Source organism: Nothobranchius furzeri, chromosome 11 (genome assembly GCF_043380555.1).
Source record: "Nothobranchius furzeri strain GRZ-AD chromosome 11, NfurGRZ-RIMD1, whole genome shotgun sequence".
Lineage (NCBI taxonomy): Eukaryota > Metazoa > Chordata > Actinopteri > Cyprinodontiformes > Nothobranchiidae > Nothobranchius > Nothobranchius furzeri.
The window spans coordinates 67,877,665-67,900,164 of NC_091751.1; the positions used below are offsets into that span (position 1 = coordinate 67,877,665).

The 22,500-nt window shown below is 44.7% G+C and overlaps 1 protein-coding gene across 3 annotated transcripts in view; it reads right to left on the reverse strand.

Moving 5' to 3' along the window:
• The window catches only part of LOC107384400 (low-density lipoprotein receptor-related protein 8), a 147,270-nt gene that overhangs the window by 88,296 nt on the left and 36,474 nt on the right, over nt 1–22,500 (reverse strand). For all 3 annotated transcript variants that reach the window (XM_054741013.1, XM_054741031.1, XM_054740994.1), the window contains exon 3: nt 8,161–8,283. In XM_054741013.1, the coding sequence (XP_054596988.1) occupies nt 8,161–8,283 (123 nt within the window). The remainder of the gene's footprint in view (nt 1–8,160; nt 8,284–22,500) is intronic.

The following is a 22,500-nucleotide window of genomic DNA, read 5'->3' on the forward strand; positions in this document are numbered from 1 at the left end:
CGTGTGTTATTAGGGAAATAGCGAGCGACCGGCCGTCGTTGATGCAGGATTGCGCGCGCATGCGCCGTGAGCGGTTCTGATACTTTTTGGGTCGCAGCTGCTCGCAGCGCCGCTTCAACAGTGCGATACCCTCACGAGGGACGAGCGAAATATTAAACACACCAGAAGTCCCTGCGACCTCACGACTGCTGATCGGCGGCTGGTCATGTGGTGTTAATCGCCTCTCGTAACCCCCTGTACACTACACGACTGCTCGGCGCAAAACTCGCCCCGATGTCGTGGCTTCTCGCACGACTGGAAAATCGGCTCAAAAAAGTGAAAAAGTCGCACAGTGTACGCCCGGCTTAATACGATCCACGATGAGTCCAACCAGGACTACGTCGGCTCGTGTAGCTGAGGATGTCCACCCCTGAGCATCCTTCCTTCTCTGTTCTCCTTCGTGAGATTAGGCACAGCTGGACTCACTCAAACAGAAAGACAGCTGTGATGAAGTGGATCTCATTAGCAGTCCCCCGTTCCTGAACGCAGTCAGGTTCTGACTCTTGTGAACACACGAAGCAGGATGACTGCAGGCAGCAGCTGGACTGGTCTCGACTGACGGTCCTACCAGCAGATGCCTGAAAACAAAACCACTAATCCAAAGGAGCCAAAACGAGATGATTTGTTTGAAAAAAACTGTTTTAAACATTTAAAATTCTGAAGTATACTTTACAACAGCCTGTGAACACAGAAGGCATTTCCGTATGAATGGCAACAAGAATCCCGAGTCTTTATTCTGCTGCCAGGATCTGAGCCCCGGATTCATTCATCCGTGATTGGATTTCCAACATAAACATGCGATCCTTCAAAGCTCTTTTATGTCTTTCCCCTTACGTTCAGCGGGTTTGATTAACTGTGATTCATCAATCAGCCAAAACGTCTGCAGCAAATCAAACCGAACAGAGAGGAAGTCTGGAGCTTTTCATGTTGCCCGGAACCATTCTCACCCAGAAGCACCGTTTCACAGCTCTCCTCAAAACTGTGGGGAGGTGAGAGATGCAGGGCGTGATCATGGAGGTGAGAACCAAGCAGGACAGTTTCATGATCGTTCAGCCCTAATATACATGCAGCTCTGTGCTAAGAGTGTATTTTCAAAGAGTCGATAAAAATCAACATTAGGTCACAATCATACTTACTATTAACTGTGTGACGTTTCGATGCCTTTCGAATGGTGGCCTCTCTGCTCTCGGGATGTTGAGAGGCGATGGTGAGGCTGTAATAAGTCCCTTTTAAAAGGTAATGATGGATTTCCGTGTAAAAGTTGTCCATCTTTCCAACAGGAAAACTAGTCTGGCCCAACGTAACGTGATAACGTAACTCCCGTAAGCTTCATGTTCAAAGGACCCCGAGCCGATCTGGCACCCGAGTAGATCCTGTACCGACACCGTTTTCCTCGCTGTGCTGAGTGGACTGTTTACCACAACGGTGCCCTCTGTTGGATGGTAGATGTAAACATAAACGCTTTTAAAGGAAGAACGTTACCTTCGTTCTGCACACCGCTACATGCCCTGTGGAGCTTTTTTATTTTAAATATAGCCTTTTATTCAATTGTTCCATCCTTTAAATCACTTGAAAGAAGGTGTTTATTACATCTACTAGTTTAACCGGATATCTCTGGTGTTGTTGTACTCCATCACATCTCACTGATGGTTCCCCAGCCCCCTCCTGTTCCCACTCCTGGCCCTCCTCTTGTGTCCTCCAGTCACTCCCTGGTTTTCCTAGTTGTCTTTAGATTAGTCCTCCTCACCCATCTGGTTATTAGTGGTTTATTTTTGCCCTCTGTCTTTTAGGTTTAGTTAGATCCATGTTTTATAGGTTCATGTTTATTTACCCTCCTGCCGAGCTCTTTCCCTTCCCATTTAGTCCCTGTCCACACGTAGCCGGGGATCTGCCAAAACGTAGATATTTTTCTACGTTTTGGCCTGTCATCCACACGAAAACGGAGTTTTTTCACACGAAAACGGATCTTTTTAAAAACTCCGGCCAAAGTGAAGATCTGCGTTTTCTCCGTTTTGGGTGTCTGCGTGTGGACGGACAAAACCGGAGTTTTAAGGTCCGCAACGTCACTTTCCGCGACAAAAACACGCTGACATCACGTGTGCGACCTGTGTTTACACTAGCCGACAGCATGGATGCCCTCAGAGCTGCGCTCGCTTTATCAGTTGTCCAAGCGCTTTTTGCTTGTTTGTTTTTGCAAGAGGAATTACTGCTCCTTGCAGAAGACCACAGACGAAGGACGAGGTTAAGAACGGGGGAAGTACTGCCGCCTACAGGTCTGGCATGTCCTTAACAACGTATTTATCCGGGTACGTGTGGACAGTTTTTTTTTTAAACGAGGTGGTGTGGATATAAGTTTTTGGAGGAGCGGATATTCGTTTTCAAAAAAAACCGGCTACGTGTGGACTAGGCCTTAGTGAATTGGTTCCACCAGTTTCTCCTCAGCTCACACTCCTCACACCTGTCACCTGTTTCCCTGATTACCTCCCTCTGTGTTTATAAGCCTTGTCTTGTCACTCTGTGTTTGTTGGTTGTTGGTTGTCTTAGGTCAGCGTTGTTTTGTCTCTAGTCTTTAGGTCTCTGCTCAGAAGGTGAGCTTTTAGTTTTTTGGTCTGAGTTTAGTTATTAGGTTTTGGCTTTCTCCCCCTTGGATTTTTGGTTATTTTCCTAAATAAAGGATTTCACTTTCTTCAACCGCTCCTGCCGGTGTGTTCTGGATTTTCTGCACCTTGGGTCCAAACCTCCTGCTCTCAACGTGACAGAGCTCTTGGACTTGGACACAAACATGATACACACGTCTGATCTTTGGCTTGGGCTTTTGTATCCAGCTCTGAATAAGACAAGAAGCAATAAAATGATAAAACTCGATCTACTTTCGAGTTGTTAGCTATAAGGTCAGATGTATTAATGCTGCTGTTTAAACTTCGATGAAGGTGATTGCTCTGCAGTGCATGATATCTGCATTCAGGATTATCGACCTCCACTCCACCGTGTCGATTCCCTCTGATAATGTTATTTACTGGGGCACTGATTTCAGCGCCGTCTTACATCTTTAATCCCAAGAGAGCCCCGAGCAGCCAGAGCGAAAAAGAAAATTAGAATTAAATAAAGAAAACATATAATTGATTAGCTTGATTCCAACTCGCTGAACTCCATCAGGGCTGGTGCGTAGGAGCTGTGGGGCTGACGGGAGCTAAAAGCCAGCCAGCCAACAATCTTTGGTGCTCACAGCTGGCAGAGAGATAATCGAGGGCTTTCTCACAGTTGCCATCAGACGGCGTTGAGCACTAAAGCGTGTGGGCGAGAGAAGGCAGGCGAGACGGCAGAACTGCCACTAGAGCCAAGACAGCGAGGGAAATTATCAACCTGAACGCAGATTCCAGGAGAGCCGAGTTAAATCTGCTCCAAACGTCTGAGGAGCAGACATGACAGGAAATTCAAGTGAGCCACGTTTCCTTTGTGCTGTTCTGAAATCCACAATCTGGTATAAACACAGGTCCTGGGATTAACAAACAACACGTTATGCTTCATGAGGAGAACTGTCTCAGCGTAGCCGAGTTTGGAGCTACGTCATTTAAACACATTCTGATCCTCATCTGAAGCTTTTTACCTTTAACCCTCTGGAGGTAGGAGTTGCAGATTTGCAACATTAAAACCTACCCACCTGGTTACTCCACATACATATTTAATGGGCATTTTTTAACTCAGAAGCACCCCTGAAGGACTTAGTTGTCTGTCCTTTTATTCAAAACTTATTTTGAGCCTGACAGGGTTAAGATGTTTTAACATTTTAGATTTTGGGTTTTTAACACAACAGGCCAACTGGAGCACCTCTCTAACAATAATATTTGTGGGCTGCGTTGGTTCCCTCGGACTCTGTGGAGCTCTGCGATGCTGCTGCTTTGGGGTCTCCATGCCCTGGGTGACATTTTGGCCCCTATTGGGGCCAGTAGGGGAGCTGGCTCCCTGGAGGGCTAAGCCCAACCAGCCATTCCTCCCCATCCCCGCACACATTTTCCTCCTCCTGCTCCTTCACATCATCACACAAACATGCACATAGGACCTTGGGGGGGTGGACAAGTCAGGGGGTGTGGGTGTGGACCCCATTTCTGCATTCCTGTGGCAACCTGACCCCCAATTTTATTTGCACATTAAACACTTACACCAACGACATTCCACACAAACACACACTTGGGGCCTTGGGAGTGAGCACAATCAACATTTGGCAAGGGGATTTTTCAGCCTCATCCCGAGTGCCGGTGCCCACTTCCAATTTTAAAATGCACTTAGACACTGAGGGCTGTGGGGGGAAGAGGGGTGGTGTGGTGGCATCAGCTGGTGTAGGCCAGACGATGCCCGCACTGCCCGCTCACCACAGCCATGAAAACACCTCATCAACACGCACTAACACTGTATTGGGGCAGGCGGAGGGAGACTAGGGGTCTTAGCCACCTCTGTTGTTGCTTGGCTTCCTGGGGCTGGAGGCTAGGAGGGAGATATGGCTGTCTGGTTGGGGTCTGGGGTGGTGGGTCACTTTGCTCGGCATTGGGCGGGGGAGCTTGCTCATCAGCACCCCAGCAGAAAGGGTCAAACTCTGGTTACCGGTGATGGTTGTACCCCTTGTGCAGCAGTACCGGGGCCAGGGTGAATAGGGTGTGTATGGGGAGCATGAGTGGGTGTCTGGTGTGCATTTTTGTAAGTCTTTGGTTGTATGTGCATGTGTGAGCATGAGGGAGGGTGTGTGTGACTGTGTTTGTGTATGACTGTATATGTCAGGTGGGGCCTTTGACTCCTCCCTTCTCCTGGGACTTCTTTTGATGCTACACATTTTTGCTTCCCCTCCCCTTGCCACACCTGGTGTGGGGTGTGGTGCCTTGGTCTGCCTGAGTGTTCGTGGCTCCCGGGTCAGGGGGGTTTAAGATTTTTGGCGTCTGCCTGATCGATCCCGGTGGCTGCCTGGTGGGATCTGGGTCCCTGGGCTCTGCTGGGTCCCCGGCGGGGTTGGTCGCCCCTGGGTCGCGGGCTCGGCCGGCTTGGGGGTGGGAGGCTGTGGGCGGGCCTGTGGGCTTGCCGCTGATATCCCCCGGGGCTCTGCTGGCTGCTGGTTGTGGCCCCCCGGGGCGACCCTCTGTGCCTCTCGAGGGGGGCAGGGGCTTTTCTGGTCGCAGTCTCCTTGGGGTCCCTGTGCTCTGGGGCAGCTCCTGGATCTCTGGGACTTGGAGCTCCCTCCATCTCCTACACATCTTTGGGTGGCAGATCTGTGGTCCCTCACACTCTATTGGACGCTCCTATAGAAAAACCTCACATAAACAAGCGTGTGTACACACACAGGTGCTCACATGGTGCTCTCAAAAGTATGGACTTGGGCACGTTCAACACTTCTTAAGGCTGTGGTTGGCATTAAATGCACTGATTTATTATCATGATTGTTCAGTAAAACAATGTTGATTTTACATTTCCTCATCAGGTTGATGCAGTGATAGCTTGCTCCTGTTGTATTGTTGTGTGCCCCTTTTCTTTTTTTTCTCCTTCTGCAGGTCTAGAAGCACCTCTGTCTCCGTGTCTGGTCAGATTTAAAAAGCATCCAAAAAACAATAACAATAAAGTGTTAAGTATCAGGGCAACATTAAAAGCAGACGCTTTGATGCTCCACCTGAGAGTAAATCTGTAAGGCTTGTTACCAGCATTCAGACATTAATTCTGTTTGCTTCACAGCCAGACAGGACACGGGGGGAAAATGCATATAAATAAATAACAATAATATTAATTAGTACATCAGATGAACAATGAAGCGATCAATCCTCCCACCGGCTGCACCATAGACCTACAGGTTTAACATTTAAACCAGTTATCTTTTTGTGGTCATATTTAAATAAAATAACAGATCACGTTGTCACATAAATGAATAACAAAAGAATAGAAAAGTTAAATAATATCAGTTCACATCTCAAACAGACGTTTATTCAAATTCAATTCAAATATATTTTATTAATCCCAGAGGGAAATTAATAAATGGAGAGGAAGGTGATGCTGGTTGCTAGGGAACAGCATCTGAATGAGGTTGTGAAACAGCATAAGCAGCTTGTTAAAGTGACACATAAACACACGTTTAGTGATGAATGCAATCAAACCGGAGGGTGAGTGTAGGCCGGAATGTCCATGTAGCTCTCCGTGTGTGTGTGTGTGTGTGTGTGTGTGTGTGTGTGAGTGTGTGCATGCGTGCGTCCGTGTGTGTGTGTGTGTGTATTGTGATTTGGTGCTATGTAAATAAAGAGTAAAGCAGGTGGGAGGAATTGTTTTAGGCCTTCAAATTGACTTTGATAATTAGCTTCAGGTTCTGGTTCCTAAATCACAACTAACAGGACCCCAGGGCTTCACTTTGCACCGACGGGTGTTTGGACTCCTCTCTGGTCTTCGGTCTGTCGACATTTATACATTCAGCTTTTTTACCTGACCAAAAAACACCTGCTTTCCTCCGTTTCACCTGTCTGCTGTCAGGCGTCTCCGGTCATGAGTCATAAAGCTCCACAGCATCATGGAGTCTGACAGAGGTGTGACCAAGTCACTGCTTTGCAAGTCACAAGTAAGTCACAAGTCTTTCCAGTCAAGACTCACGTCAAGTCCAAGTCAAAGACAACCAAGTCCAAGTCGAGTCCAAAGTCAATGATGTGGAAGTTCAAGTCAAGTCCAAGTTTTTAACTTTGAATTTTCAAGTTATAATCAAGTCAACTGTCCAACTTTAATCTTTATGATAATGATAATAAATAAATTCCAGAATTAACGTTTCTTAAAGCTTCGTTTATTTGCTCAAACAAGCAGAAAGTGAAACTGAAACTGATAATAAACAAAGTGCTGCTGCAGTTAGCAGAACAAGATCCATCCATCCACTTTCTGAGCCCGCTTGTTCACGCTGGGTCGCGGGGGTGGGGTGGGGGTGGGGGGGTGCCTATCTCCAGCGGTCAGTGGGCAATTAGACGGAGTACACCCTGGACAGAGAGCCAGTCCATCGCAGGGCAACACAGAGACACACAGGACAAACAATCACACACTCACACCTAAGGACAATTTAGACAGACCAGTCAAGGACAATTTAAACAGACCAATTAACCTAACAGTCATGTCTTTGGACTGTGGGAGGAAGCCGGAGAACCCGGAGAGAACCCACACATGCACAGGGAGAACATGCAAACTCCATGCAGAAAGATCCCAGGCCGGGAATCGAACCCAGGACCTGCTTGCTTCAAGGCATCAGCTCTAACCACTGCACCACTGCGCAGCCTGCAGTACAAGATCACACCCAGAACCAAGAATGATTTATGATTTTTGTCCACGTTGTGCCACTTTTGTACTAAAATATCAAATATGCTCAAGTCAACACCAAGTCAACAGATGCAAGTCAATTCAAGTCTCAAGTCATTGGCGTTCAAGTCCGAGTCAAGTCGTAAAACTTTATAGATTTTATCAAGTCAAGTCAGAAGTCATTAAAATAATGACTCGAGTCTGACTTGAGTCCAAGTCATGTGACTCGAGTCCACACCTCTGGAGTCTGAGGACTTCAGGTTAGATGTGTGAGGCTTCTTTGGTTTGCCACCGCCACTGAAGCCTTTAAATGAACTTTATGAAAGTAGACACGTTGTCTATCAGACACGTTGTCCAGTGAAGAAGCACCTGAGGACACGTTCAGAGCCGATCTGGGCCCATTACCAGAGTGTGAGTCGACCCCTTTGGTTCCTCTTTCAGCTCAGTAATTGTGTTCATAGACAAATGGATACCATCTAAACCAATCAAATCATTTGTAATCACAAAGTTTGATCCAAAACAACCACAGCAGAGGCATGTTTGGTGTTCACGTGATGCATATTCAGGCTTTACATGACAGTTTTAGATGTTTTAGAGGCTTTTGGTCTTCCAGCTCCATCAAAACCATAAACATGTGTAAGTAGAACACGTATGGATCTATTTCTATGAGGTTCAGTAGGACTGCTCATTTTCCCATTGTTTCTGAAGTCTACTGGGTTCATCTGAGACCAGAGTTTTACAGTCCATGTGACGAGTGAGACGCTGACTAAGCAGCCGTAACTAACCTGCAGGACAGACGACAGACGCTATAAGGGTGACACTTACTGCAGGTCTCCTCTGCTTCATCAGAGCCGTCTGGACACTCCGGTTCCCCGTCGCAGCGCCACCGACCCGGGACACACTGTCCGTTTAAACAGGCGAACTCTGCTGGGGCGCAGGTTTTCCTGGCTGTTCAGTGACAAAACATAAAAAAGGCAGAACGTGAGTAAGAAACTAGACCAACCAGGCTGCAGCAGTCTGTCAAAAACTCCCCACTTCCTCTTAACCACGATGATCAGTTTTCTCATCAGAGGGGATCAGTCTCATTACCCTCCTTTCTGCTGATACGCTTCACTAATTTTCTCTACTTCCTCCATTTCTGTCTCGTTGTGCTCTCCTCCTCTTTTATCTGGTGTCTGAAATCAGGCTCCTCCTTCAGGAGAAGCACGTTGGATGTTAATCGCTGACCTCTGAAAGCTCTGCAAGGTTAAAACATTTTCCATTCGAGTCTGTTTACAGCAGAAACCCGCGGCCCAGCAGGTCACGGGCTGATGAACACATCACGGGTGGTGAGAATGGGAAATAAAACATCAGAGGCTGGGTCTTTTTAGGCAACAAGGGGAAAACTGTTACCAAAGGCTGAGAGGTTACCTCAGTCACCTAAAGAAAACACACATACTCCTGATGATATGCTCTGCAGATGCAGCATGGGGCAGATATGTCTGCAGGTAGAGGTGACAGCCAATCAGTGTCTGTCTGCTGGAACTGCTGCAGAACCTGCAACACGGACTAATAAATGAGCGGCTGAAAGCTCTCAGTAGAGTTGTTTGCTCTCGTTATTCAGTCACAGCTGACTTGGCCGTGTTTCACTACAGGGCTGGAACATCACAGCACAATTACTGCTGTGGTGCGTCCTCCTCCTAGCTTTTAATGAAGGAAATTCCTCCACATTTACATAAATGCCATTTAATAATGTTCATCCAGCCGACAGGAACAGAGATGCTTTAGTTCTGCTCGGGTTCTGGTTACACTTGCTCTGATTCTGGGTCTGAGGGTTGATGCCGACTTCTGATTCCAGTTTACCTAAAAAAACTAAATATTCTTTATTCCAATTTCTGATTAAATAAAAAAAAATTGGATTCTGGGAATAAAGACCTTGTCATGGTCTGTGTCTGCGTCTCCCCTCATGTGTCTCCTTTTGTCCTCCATTCGTCTTTAGGTGCTCCTTTTGTGTCTTCTAGCGCCCTCATGTGTCATGTCTGCGTCTTCCTCATGTGTCTCCTGCTGTTCCCCATTTGTCCCTAGATCTTCAGCCCTCTAGGCTTCCCTCTTCAGATCATTCCCCCCAGGTCCGTGTGTTCATTAAGGCATCCCCAGCCCCTCCAGTTGTAGCTCCAGCCTCTTTGTCCCCAGCTCGGTGTGTGTGTGTGTTAGTGTGTGCGTGTGCGTGTGCGTGTGTGTGTGTGTGTGTGTGTGTGTGTGTGTGTGTGTGTGTGTGTGTGTGTGTGGCCCGGAGGACAGAGGACAGGAGAACGTGCAGCTAATTAATGAAATAATTTGGTTCTGTGCCTTTCTCTTCAGCACAGCCGACAAAGGTTTATGATGGGTCAGTCCTCCTGCATGCTCAGATCATTCCCTTCCCTTGCTTGAAAAATTGTTCCAAAATGAAAGTTGAACCCACATCTTTTTTATCTGTGAATTCAATGCCGTTCGGCGAGTCTCAAATAAAAATTTGGCATCTTACTGTCAAAAATATACCATTAATGTAAAAATGAAACTCTAAATAAACTATTGGGCCATTCCCATCTGTACCGGGTCGGCCCGGGCCGGGTAGCCCCGGTCGGCCCCAGCCTGGCCCGGTTGATTCCACACATCCTTGTCTTAAGCCCATGTGGGCTGATTCTACCCACCAATCAGAGGCTTGCTCTAATGGAAGGTGTGAATTTGCTGTCAGCAGTGGGTGTGTTGGCCCTGGTCGGCCTGAAGCAGACCCCCTCGAGAAGAGGGCTGAGAATGAGCCTTGGTTGGCCCGGAAAAATACCAGGCCACCCAGATATGTAAACAACCTACGCTACCCGGCCCGGGCCGACCCGGTACAGATGGGAATGGCCCTTTTGTTCACATCCAGAATCAAACCCAGGACTTCCTCATGGGAGTCCGACATCTTATTAGGTGAGCTAAAGCACCAGTGACATCCTTTGTATCTGTAACATTTATATCCTTGATGACAGCTGAAACAACGTTCAAAGAACGGTTCGGAGTGAAAATGGCTATTTTGTTGCTAATTTGCAGGAAATATCTAGAAGAAAGTTCTACAGAAAGTAGCTAAGGGTCCTCAGAAATGTAGCTAGCTTTGTCACTAGGCGTTAGGAACAGCGACAAAGTGGCACTGCCTCTCTCTCTGCTGCTAAAGCTACGGATAGCAAATGCTACGGGCGATGCCTGAGCGTGAACGCGCATGAAGCAGCCTGCTCGACCCGAGCATCTCTCTTTTTCTGTGATTTTACAGAAAAACAGGCAATCACAGTAAAAACGCCAGGGCTCATTCTACAGGACCAGGGCATTGCAGGAGAATGTATGAAGAAGACATTTATTATTTCTGTACATGTTTTGGCTGTCAAACTTCCATAATGTCCCTTTAATTAAACTTTTATTTTCTGAGTCTCAAGCTTGAGCACCCATCTTAGTTTAGACTGCAAACACAGAAAAACAATTGGAGGTTATTTCCATTTCAGTTCGGTTCATTGCCAGTAATCTGACAGCCTTTTAGGAAAAGCTACAAACGGACTCATTTATGTCCTAATTTAATATCAGTAGAATATCACAGAGTAGACTTTATTAATCCCACAGTTGGGAAACTCAATAAAGATCACAATTATGTGAAAACAACCATTAAGGACAGTGGCATAAATAACTCTAAATGTATAAACAAGTAAACAAATGCATGATTTACGTCACGTTGATAGTAAAGGAGCCAGAGACCCACAAAAACTAAAGCGTTCCTTTGTTATTCATCACATTGATTTAGATGAGAAAAGATTCCTTTGATGAAACTGAGATTAAACATCTTAGCACTGCTCACCCACACACCTCTAAAACCGTCCCTCAATATTTCATTTGGTGCGTGAGTCATGTTTTGTTCATTAATCAGATTCCAGGCAGTGTGAGAAAAAAGACGTGTGACAGCAGAATCCATAACCTAAAGCTCTGCAGCTCGCCGGTGCACACTGTGCTTCAGACATTATTTGATCACACGACAATGTCTATGAAAACCTCACACCGATACGTTTTATTCCCTCTGCATAAAGTGTCTCTGTGAGGATTTAACACACACACACACACACACACACACACACACACACACACACACACACACACACACACACACCCTCCATCCAGCGGAGCTCTCATCTTAGCAAAGGTCTACCAGGGCCACGGTTCACCTGGCAACAATCACCCAGGCCAGCTCGCGCCGTCTGCCAGGAATGACTTTGTTTTACTACAGGAACGTTTTCAAACGTTAGTCTCACTGGGAGAGGGAGCAAGACGGAGAGGAAAGTGACAGGAGAATCAGGAGGAAGTGAGCTGTTAGAGAGCTACAGCGGCGGCAGCCATGATGGAAAGAGACAAACACAATCACAACGTTTCATAGAATCTCTACAAACACACACACACACACACACACACACACATGCGCACGCGGGTGTGCACGCCTTCCTGTTTAACTATTAATGGTGGTGTCTACGCCGAGCTGACAGTAGAGGGTCACTGATCATGAGCTTTACGAGTGAGATGAGAGTTGGACAGCATGAGGAAGTGTTCAGAGGAAACCATCCACCCTTGTTGTGTCTAGCTTCCCGCTTCAGTAAGCCCACCTGAAGCCTCCTCCCTCGGGACAAAACCAACATTTCTCTTGACTTTTTTCATTTCCTTGTTTATTTTCATCTTACTTAACCACTTCATAGAAAGTGCTTTCTTCCTATCCATCTACCATCCATCCTTTTACCCATCCACGTGTATCACCACCACCTACGGTGAAGCTCGGCTGCTTCAGCTTCCTGCAGAGTCTGACCTGCTTTTATTCACAACAATGGGGGGGAAGTCTAGAGACGGGTTTATTTGTTTCAGACTTTATTCAGAGGTGGATTATTTAATTTTCTTCATTTCACCATAAAGTCACTTCTTACCAGCTGTTTGGTCTTGGTGGCCACTGATTATTTAATTTTTTTATTTTTTTTTAATGTTTTTATTGAGAACCTCATTAGCTCCCACCATAGCGTGGAGCTATTCTTCCTGAGGTCTCTTCCAATTTCATTACAAATATTTTACAAAAAAAACCCGTCCACACACACACACACACACACACACACACACACACACACACACACACACACACACACACACAGACACACATCCAACAACAACAAACCAATAATGATGTACCAGTAAGTTACCACACACTTCAGCGTTCATGAAAAATCCAAATAAGTAAATACGGAGAGTTTACACAGAGCATTAAATAAATCTATCCAAGAATCAAAAGTCATTTCACATCACTTCCATAACAAACAAAAACTATAGAAGCTGTCATATCCGTCACATTTACAATTCATTGTGCAAAATTTGCTGTCGAGTAAACAAAAAAAGCTGTAACTTCTTTTGAAAACATCTTCTGTTGTTCTCTAATAACAAAAATCTCGGTATGGCATTCCATGCAGCCATGGCTCTGTAATAAACCGCTCTTTGACTTTGATTTGTTCTGCAGCGCGGTAGTGCGCACCTTGTCTCACTTGTCTGTCTCGTCATGTAATCATGATTGTCCGAAAGAAATGATAACTTGTCATAAATTATTCTAGTTATTGTCATAGTTATTATATTTCTTATAAATGTTATCAGTGAATACTTTAATCTACATTTCACTGTTAACCAGACCAACCTATCGTGCATCATACTTACATTTGTTCTATAATTACAACCCTGAACAATTCGAGCAGCTTTATTTTGTGCCACTTGTAACTTAAATAAATTCAATTCACTTGTATTCAACCAAATAACTGATGCATAATCTAAATGAGACCATACTAATGTTTGAACTAAAGTTTTTATCTGCACATGAGGAATAAATTTACAACAATATTTGATTGTGCCCATACTTCTTCCAAGTTTCAGCAGGACATGATTTATGTGACTAGTCCATGACAATCTAGAATCCACAATTACCCCCAACAATCTTGCATCTTCTACCTGCTCTATCTCTATGTTACCTAGCTTCAAATGCAGTCTAGGTGTCATCTGTAGTGTATATTTATTTCCAACTATCATGCATTTACTTTTTTCTGCATTGATTTCTAGTTTGTTCATTCTAATCCATTGTGTAACTAAATCCAATTCCTTTTTCAAAATATCATTTAATTGGCCTTCTGTTTGTGCTGATGCAAATAATGTAGTGTCATCTGCATATATAGCCATGTTTTAAAATCAAAGGTAAGTCATTAATAAAAATAGAAAACAAAAGAGGGCCCAAACAACTGCCCTGTGGCACTCCACAATCTAGATGACCTATTTCAGAATAACTGCCATTAAAATAGAAGTTGAATTTATGATTCGTTAAATAACTTTCTGTCCACTTAATGGCGGACGACTGAAATCTATAACGTTCTAATTTTTTTAATAAGATTTTATGATCGATCGCATCAAAAGCTGCACTCAAATCTAAAAATATAGTACCAACTAACTTTTTATCATCTATTTCTTCTAACCAATGATCAGTAATCTGAGCAAGTGCAGTAGTAGTGGAGTGACCCGCCTTATATGCATGTTGATAAATTGTGTTTAATCTATTTGTTATAAAATATTCTTGTATTTGTTCATATGCTACTCTTTCCAAAATTTTGCTTAATGCTGGTAACAAACTTACTGGCCGACTATTTTTACCAGACAGTGGTTCTCTGTTATTTTTGATTAATGGAATTACTTTTGCCTTTTTCCATTGGGCTGGAAAAATACTTTTCTTAAAACTTATGTTAATTATATGTGACACTGGCAGTAAAATAAAATCTACCACCAATTTTAGCAATCTTATATCAATATTGTCCATTCCAGGGGGTTTATCTTTACTATTTAAGATTAATTTTTTAATGTAATCCTCTGACACTTCCATAAACTCAGAGTCTTTCATTTGCATTATATCATCCTTAATTCTTTGATAAGATGTATTTTCATCTTTTCTCTCCTCTCCTTACAGCTAATACAGCAGTGGCTGATCTCTCCCGTCTATCAAAAGACAAACGGCCTCATTAGCTCCGACTGAGGAATGGGAACTCTGTAGGAACAGGAAGCATGATGCATCCTGTTGGTATAAAACTGCATGCAAACCACCAACCTCCCTAAATTAATAGGATATCAGTGTAGCATGAAAACGGTAGCAGTGCATCAACACAACCAGAACAAGCTGTTCTCTAAATTGTTTTTGCAACTAATTATAGAGTTTAATTGGGCTGGCTTGAGTGTTGATATTCTTTCTAAGAGCCAGGTGCAGAGATTTTCATTTATTGGGTTATTATGTATCCAGGAGTGCTTTGTAGCCTGATTAATTATCGTTTCAGTAAAGCATGTCTCCTCTTGACTCGGTAGAGGAGTCAGGTCTGTGAGCGACTGAAACCATCTCTCACTCTTACTAGGTTCTTCCACAGTGACGGCTGATCACGCATCGATCCACACAACACCTTGTGTGGGTTGGATCTCCCCCGCCTCCTCTGATGATCTACATCAGGGGTGTCAAACTCAAACTCACACGGGGCCGAAATGAAACTCTGGGACGGAGTCGAGGGCCAAACTTAATATTTTTGAAAAAGTGACGGCAAATTTGCACATTTTCTTTAACAACATATATGCAATTTTGAACCTTTAAATTTGGAAACAAACTTATTTCTGCATTAACACTGAATGTGGAATAACCAAATTACACACGAGCAAGTCAGTTTTAAATAAAAGGCGTCAGTGGTATTCATTACTTGTGGTATAATCAGCATTTTTAAAATCTATTCAGGATTTATGTTTTCTTGTTTATTCATTTTTCTTAATTTTTATTCTCCTTTTTTCTCCTGTAATACGTGTCATCGCTGCTGTGACGTCTAGCTTTCCCCACAAAGGAACAATAAAGGGATTTTCTATTCTATTCATCTATCTGCAGCCTTTCCACTTCCTGTTTACTGTAGGTTAAATCTTTTCTCACGGGCCTACAACAAAATAAAAATATCATTTTATCTTAAATGAAAATGCAACATCTCACCTGTTAACTTTCATGTTTTGGAGCAGAAAAAGAGCATAAAACCAACATATTTAAAGCTCAGTTTTCTCCACTGGTTTACTGTGATGCTCACCTGTTCCAGCCAGATACCTGCATCATGGGGTTGATCTGAGCTGAGGAGGAGACTCCTGTTGTTTTGTTCATCTTCATCATAACAATGACAACATTAGATGACAACAGGTGCTCACATAGGTTTGTGCTGCTGAACATGTCTGAGCAGCTTGACCGCGTTGTTGTGTGTCGGGGAGGAAACATGACAGCAACCACAGAGTCGTGCTGGTTTGAGCGTGTCGCTGCTCGCTGGAGTTATATCAGCTCTGTCTGGAAGTTAGCTGGAAAACTTTCTCTTTCAGTCGTGAACACATTACTGAGCGGTTAAAATCTCCGTTTCTGGGCTTCAACGTCAGAAAATAGCTGAGTAAACTCGGCGCTGAGTGAGAGGACTGTAGTTTGTCTGAGACAGCGGAGCTGCAGAGACCGGCAGCAGGCGCTGGAAAAACACAAAGGAGGGGGCGCATCGGCTCCGCGCTGACGCCGCAAAACATCATGGGAGTTGAAGTCTTTGCGGTAAAATCGGCCAGCGGGCCAGTTTTAATATATTTTTGATATTTATCTCGCGGGCCACATAAAAATGCTCCGCGGGCCTTGACTCTGACATATGTGATCTACATGTTGTCCGTTCAGACAAACCGAGCTAGATGGAGCTACAGATAACACGCCAGGATGCTCAACTCCCCTCACACAGCACTGCTGAGCTTTAACTCGATAAGTTAAAGTCCACTCTGCACACTTTACATTTGACCCATTTGGTGCCTTTAATTTTTATCTGCATTCAGAATGGACGTGGGCAGCAGAAACAAAAGCTGTCGTGGAGGAAAGGCAATTAGTGAGAAGTCACACGAAGTTCGTGGAATTTGACAGAAGAGACGGTGGATGAATAACAAACATCGTTACAGAACTCAGACCTGCAACAGGAAGCAGGCAGAGGCTACTCGATGATGTTTGCTGCACAACATTTTCCTCTAACCTTGTGTACTGCTCAAAGACACATCCAGAGTTAATTATAGCCTCTAGCCCTCTAGAACACTGCTTTTTCCTTCTCGCCCTCTCAGGTCACATTGTCACAAACAACTCGAGCAAGACACCAAGCATCCTCAGCTGCTTGGCTCCTCTTAGGGGACCTGGGACTGGAACTGATTCATGTGGAACATATTTTAGGTTTGCCTTGGCTCAGGTCCAAGAGATTTATGGATGGATGATGAGGAATGTCTGGGAAATCGCAGGAGGAAGTCAGCAACACACATAGGTAATGTATTTAGAGTTTGCAGGTGTGTGTCCAGAAGATGGTGCACAAAAATAGCATGAAAGTGTGCACAAGGCAGTTTAGTCTGATCTGGCTTAGTCTAGCCTAGCCCAGTCCACTCTAGTAGCATAGTAGCGTCTAGTCTGGTCTGGTCTAGTCTTGTTTGGTCTAGTTGTTCTGGATCAAAGACCTCATATAGAAATGAAATTTGAAGCTCAAAATCACATTTCAGAACCCCTGGCATCCACGGTAACCTGCCACCCTAAAGACTTCTCGTCATTTCTCTGAATGAACAAGGACGTGCACGCACACACACACACACACTTTCTTCTGCAGCTCTGTTTACTCCACCACAATAAGAATCCCAAAGCATTGCTGTCTTCACTGTCCGGTTTAAAATACGTCCAAACCGCAGACGTAGTCCCTCTCCCGAGGGGACATGCTGCTAACAGTCTGCGTTAGCCTGCTAGCTAACACCTACACCAGGGATGTCCAAACTTTTCAAGACGAGGGCCAAAATCATGAAGTTAAAACTCCTCACGGGCCACAAAATTTACATTTTTTAAGGCCACTGAAAAGAAAAGAAATAATTCTGAGATTAAAGTCAGAATTCTCTAACTTTAATAATGCTGAGGAAAAAATTCAGAATTCTGAGGAAAAAAAAGGTCAGAATTCTCTTTTTCTTTTTAGTGGCCCTCTTCTGTACAAAAAGGCCTAAAATAGATATTAGTAAAAATTAGAACATAAAATATAATATATATGAATTTATATCAACAGTCTCCCAGAGAGACTTAACACCACAATTCTAAAAATGCTAGTGAGGGCCACACTAAACCACTCCGAGGGCCGCAAATGGCCCCCGGGCCGCACTTTGGACACACCTGACCTACACGTTGTGGTGTTTGGATTGTCCACCTGCCGTAACTTTCGTGACGGTATAGCGATGTTGTCTTTGCAACATCGAATACTGATGTAGAGGAACGTGTTAAAACTAAAACCAAGCTTTTATTCTAAAATCTTTATCCCAGGATGAATATCAAAGGTTTTGTTTGTTGTTTTATCAGGTGCCACCCAAGTCCACTTGTCTGAAAATCAAGTGATTGGCCCGATTTTTGATCCTGTGATAGGATTGGAGAATCCAAGCTCCAAGCTGATTCGTCCAGTTTGTTCCCGTTAACTCCTACTTTGACATTAGGAGATAATGTGGATAATTTTTCCTAATTAAACGTCTCCAGAGTTCCCGTGTGCCTCATGCTCACCAGACTGTGTTCATGTTCATTTCAGCAGAGGTGAAATATTTGTAGGACTAAATGAAATCACAGGTTACCTGTTACACTCATAACATCAGAGGATGGATTACAGAAGCTGTTTAAAACATTTGTTCCCCATCATTAAGCACAGAGTCTGTTATTGGTTTGAATTTGTTTGAAAGAATTAGGTGGAAACATTAATGTCTCAATAAAAGGCAGCAGCTAAAACATCCCTGTTTAACCCAAAGGTAGAAGTAATTAACACCTTCAGCAGCGGCAGCGATGAGTGAATAATTTTATGTTTGCCGGCCTTTTTACCCGTTTCCTTTCCAGAAATAGGCTGTTAGAGCAACCGGCCGTGGACCCACCAAGTCAAGATTTAAATTATAACAATCTAGTTTTTTCTGTCGACGGTAGTTGTTTTCAGACCTGATAGTAAGCTAACTTTAGGCAAACCAGCAGCACAACAAATATTTTCAAATAAGACTCACAAACCTGAGTCAACACCAGTCTCATCAAAGCTGGGGTTCTGTCGTTGTACTTTTGGTCTAAAAAACGTCCTTATGTCCATCTTCACTCATGCGTTTCAGGCAGAAAGTGTAGAAGAAGCCGGCTGCTGAAGGGCTTCTTCTTCAGTGGTGGAGTATCAGGCAGGCTGTATACAAACTACTGCCAGCTGCTCCCTCTCTGTTGGACTTTGGTACTGCATGTTACTTCCGCGATTTAGATCCGGGGCTTTTCATAAACCATTCGGGGCTTGAGCCCAAGTAGCCGGGCCTAACGCCGCCCCTGTTGCTGATGATCACCTCAAGAGCCCCAACGATGCTTTGTGACCCACAGTAGGGCGCTGACCTAGCCCAGAAATCTAGCCTGACCGTAGCATTACCTAGAGGTTTTGCTCTGCAGGTTGGTCTAGCCACACCCCGTTGTACCCTCAGCAGGTCTACCGTTGGCCCGATCAGTTTTGTGTCTTGCCAATCACAGCGCTACAGAACTACGATGGAAAAAACTACAAAGATGGCGTCGCCTTAGGATTGGAGCGCATTAGAAATGGCTTTGGCATGAACTTTATTGATGTGATTTAGACTTGGTCTGGTCTTTGAGGCATGGGGCAGACAGAGATACTTAATTTATTTATTTAGAAACAGAATGATTTGCTTCTTCTCTACTGTGTATGGCAGATGACCTCACTGACTGCTGTAGTGATGAATATGTCACGATGTTCTGATTGGTTCGAACGAGGTGTGGGCACAGTTTGAATGACAATCATAGATTCCGCCCCACAACCGGGTTCTTTCTAAGTGTCGTGGCCAGAATATCTCCAATCATTTATTTTCATCCCCTGTCCAGGGTGGGGTCACAGGGGCAGCAGCCTAAGCAGACAGGCCCAGACTTCCCTCTCCTCCGAGGGAAACTCGAGGCGTTCCCTGGATAGCTGAGAGACAGTCCCTCCAGCGTGTCCTGGGTCTTCCTTTAGGTCCTCTCCCGGTTGGACGTGCCGAGAAAACCTCACTGAGGAGGCGTTCAGGAAGGATCATAACCAGATGCCTGAGCTACATCAACTGGTTTCACTCAATGTGGAGGAGCAGTGGATCTACTCCAAGCCCCTCCCAGATAACCAAGTTTCTGTGCTTATATCCACGATCTCGTTATTTTGGTCACTTCCCAAAGCTAGTGATCACAGTTGAGGGTAGGAATGTAGATGAACTGGTAAATCTAGAGATTCACCTTCCGTCTCAGCTCTATTCACCACGACTGACCAGTCCAACACCCGCAACACCAATCATGTGCTCCATTTTTCCCTAATTTGTGAACAAGACCCCAAGATACTTAAACTCCTCCACTTGGGTTCAGGACCTCGTTCCTGACCTGGAGAAGGCATTCTATCCTTTTCCGACTGAAGATCAAGGTGTCAGATTTAGAGGAACCGGTAATCAGGGGCGACGGTGGCACAGGAGTGAAGTGCTCGCCCCGTAATCGGAAGGTTGCAGGTTCGAGCCCCGCTCAGTCTGTCACTGTCGTTGTGTCCTTGGGCAAGACACTTAACCCACGTTGCCTGCTGGTGGTGGTTGGAGGGACCGGTGGCGCCAGTGCTCGGCAGCCTCGTCTCTGTCAGTGCGCCCCAGGGCAGCTGTGGCTACGTTGCAGTTCATCCCCACCAGTGTGTGAATGTGTGTGTGAATGGGTGAATGACTGGTTGTGTTGTAGAGCACCTTGGGGGGTTCCAGGACCCTAGATGGCGCTATATCAAATACAGGCCACTTTTTACCATAATCATCCCAGCTGCTTCACACTCAACTGCTAACCGCTCCAGCAAAAGCCAGAGATCATGTTCTGATGAAGCCAACAGGATCACATCATCTGCAAAAAGACAGACCTCGGGCCACCAAAGCGGATCCCTTCAACACCTTGGCTGCTCCTAGAAATCCTGTCCATAAAAGTTATGAACGGAATCGGTGACATAGGGCAGCCTTGGCGGAGAGTTGGCAGGACCACACATTTACATATGTAGGATGGCTTTCCAGGCTAACACCGACCCTTAAGCCGGGCGTACACTGTGCGACTTTTTCACTCGTAGCACTCAGCTTCAGCTCAAACTGTACGACTTCCTCGCAGAGCAGATCTCACGAGTCATGCTCACACTGTACGACCCAGATCTCGCATGCGACCTGACTGCTCACACTGTACGTCTGGTAGCAACACGTCGGCCCTAAAAATATGCTAAAAATAGCAGTTTTTACTCAACACGTCAGACTTTTTTGTCTTGTTTTGCCTGTTGTCCTTCGGGAGTGCTGCAGGAGGACACACAGGGATTTATGGGGGTTGGATGAGGGAAACGAAATAAAGAAAGTAAATCTGTGTTTTGTGATCAGTTTAATTTGACATGAACACGACAAACACGCTTTCTTGACAATCCTTGTGAGTAAAAAAACGTGTAGAAACAGGTGTTAATCGCCTCTCGTAACCCCCTGTACACGACCGCTCAGCGCAAAACTCACCCCGATCTCGTGGATTCTCGCACGAGTGGAAAATCGGCTCAAAAAAGTGAAAAAGTCGCACAGTGTACGCCCGGCTTTAGGGAACCTTTAGTGTAACGCTCAGCTGTAACCAGAAGAGCATACACTGTTGTTCACACGCTCACTGTTTCAGTTCAGATTCTAGAGGAGGGAATATTTTAACTCCTCACCATCTGATCAGATCAAAATTCAGAAGGTTGGGATGTAAATATAAAATTATTACGATGCATCGTTATACTCATTCCATCTCCTCTCTGTGTGAACATTTGGGATTTCTACAGCAGTTTATTGATTAAAACATCAATTATCTTCAATTATTTTTGTAAAAATAATAAAACACAAAGCAGATGAAATTGAATAAAAACCAGACAATGATGTTTTCCTGCAGAGGCGAGTGGATCAGTTAAGCAAATTAAACAGAGCAAACACGTCAAGTACTATTTAAAACCCAGAGCAGGAAGCAATTAAGGTCTCTGATGGCAGTGATGTACGAAAGAGGTGGACACTCCTGGCGTGTGAGTGCAGTCAGATAATGACTGACCTACATCAGCTGGGAGTGCGAAAGTGGGATCCCACCGCAGCACCATAGTTGGATTTTTATTTTTATCACATTGAGCCGAGCTCGGAGAAATGTCAGGACTTTACTCATCCAGCACGACAAATATTGTTTGGCACTTGTTGCTGTTTGGGAGATTCATCATGAGCATATTTCAGGTGAGAGGCACAGAGACCATAAATATCATTTCTTTATGAATATATCATATTTCAGTTTAACAACAGACATCTGGTAATGGATTCAGACTCTATATGAGAAAGCTCTGTGCCTCCTTTATAGCTTACATATGGTGTTTCTATAGCAACAGCGGTGATGCAACCAGGCTGTAACGTCACCCACTGACTTACTACTTTTACTCGAAGGTTTAACCCAGATTCAGGCAGGAATGTTGCATCTCATTATGGGTTTAAAACAACAGCGGTACCGACGGTCTCGCGGGTTTGTTTTAAGGTTCTGGTCTCAATCTGAATTCAATCAGCCAATTCAGCAAGAAGAGAAACCCCCAGGCCCGTTCGGACTGAGCAGGGACACGCTGGGGACTTGGTTTTAGGAGAAAACCCACCAGAACCATACGAAGGGAAAGATGAAATGAACGGTTAGAGGGAGGGGGTGAAACGTTTCTGAGATTCTCCAGAGCTTTGCCTCAGATTAACCGTTTTAGCTACCAAAATTTAAAAAAATACAAATCTGTCATGAAAAACAAGCAACTAGACAATAATAAGCATCAATGTTAGAGCAGAATGTATGTGTTTGTGGTTAAAATCACACCGGATCAGACCACAGAAGGCTTCAACAGTTGCTGGTCCTAAATCCACGGCAAGGGTCAGATTATGTGTTCTTTCTCAGCTGCAGCCCAAAATCTCCTTTATTGACAAAAGAAAACAAAAACAAGTAGCTTCAAATTACAAACAAAAAACCCTAATCCTAGCTGGCAGATGGACGGACCTTTAGTGGTAAAAATCTGGAGCTGT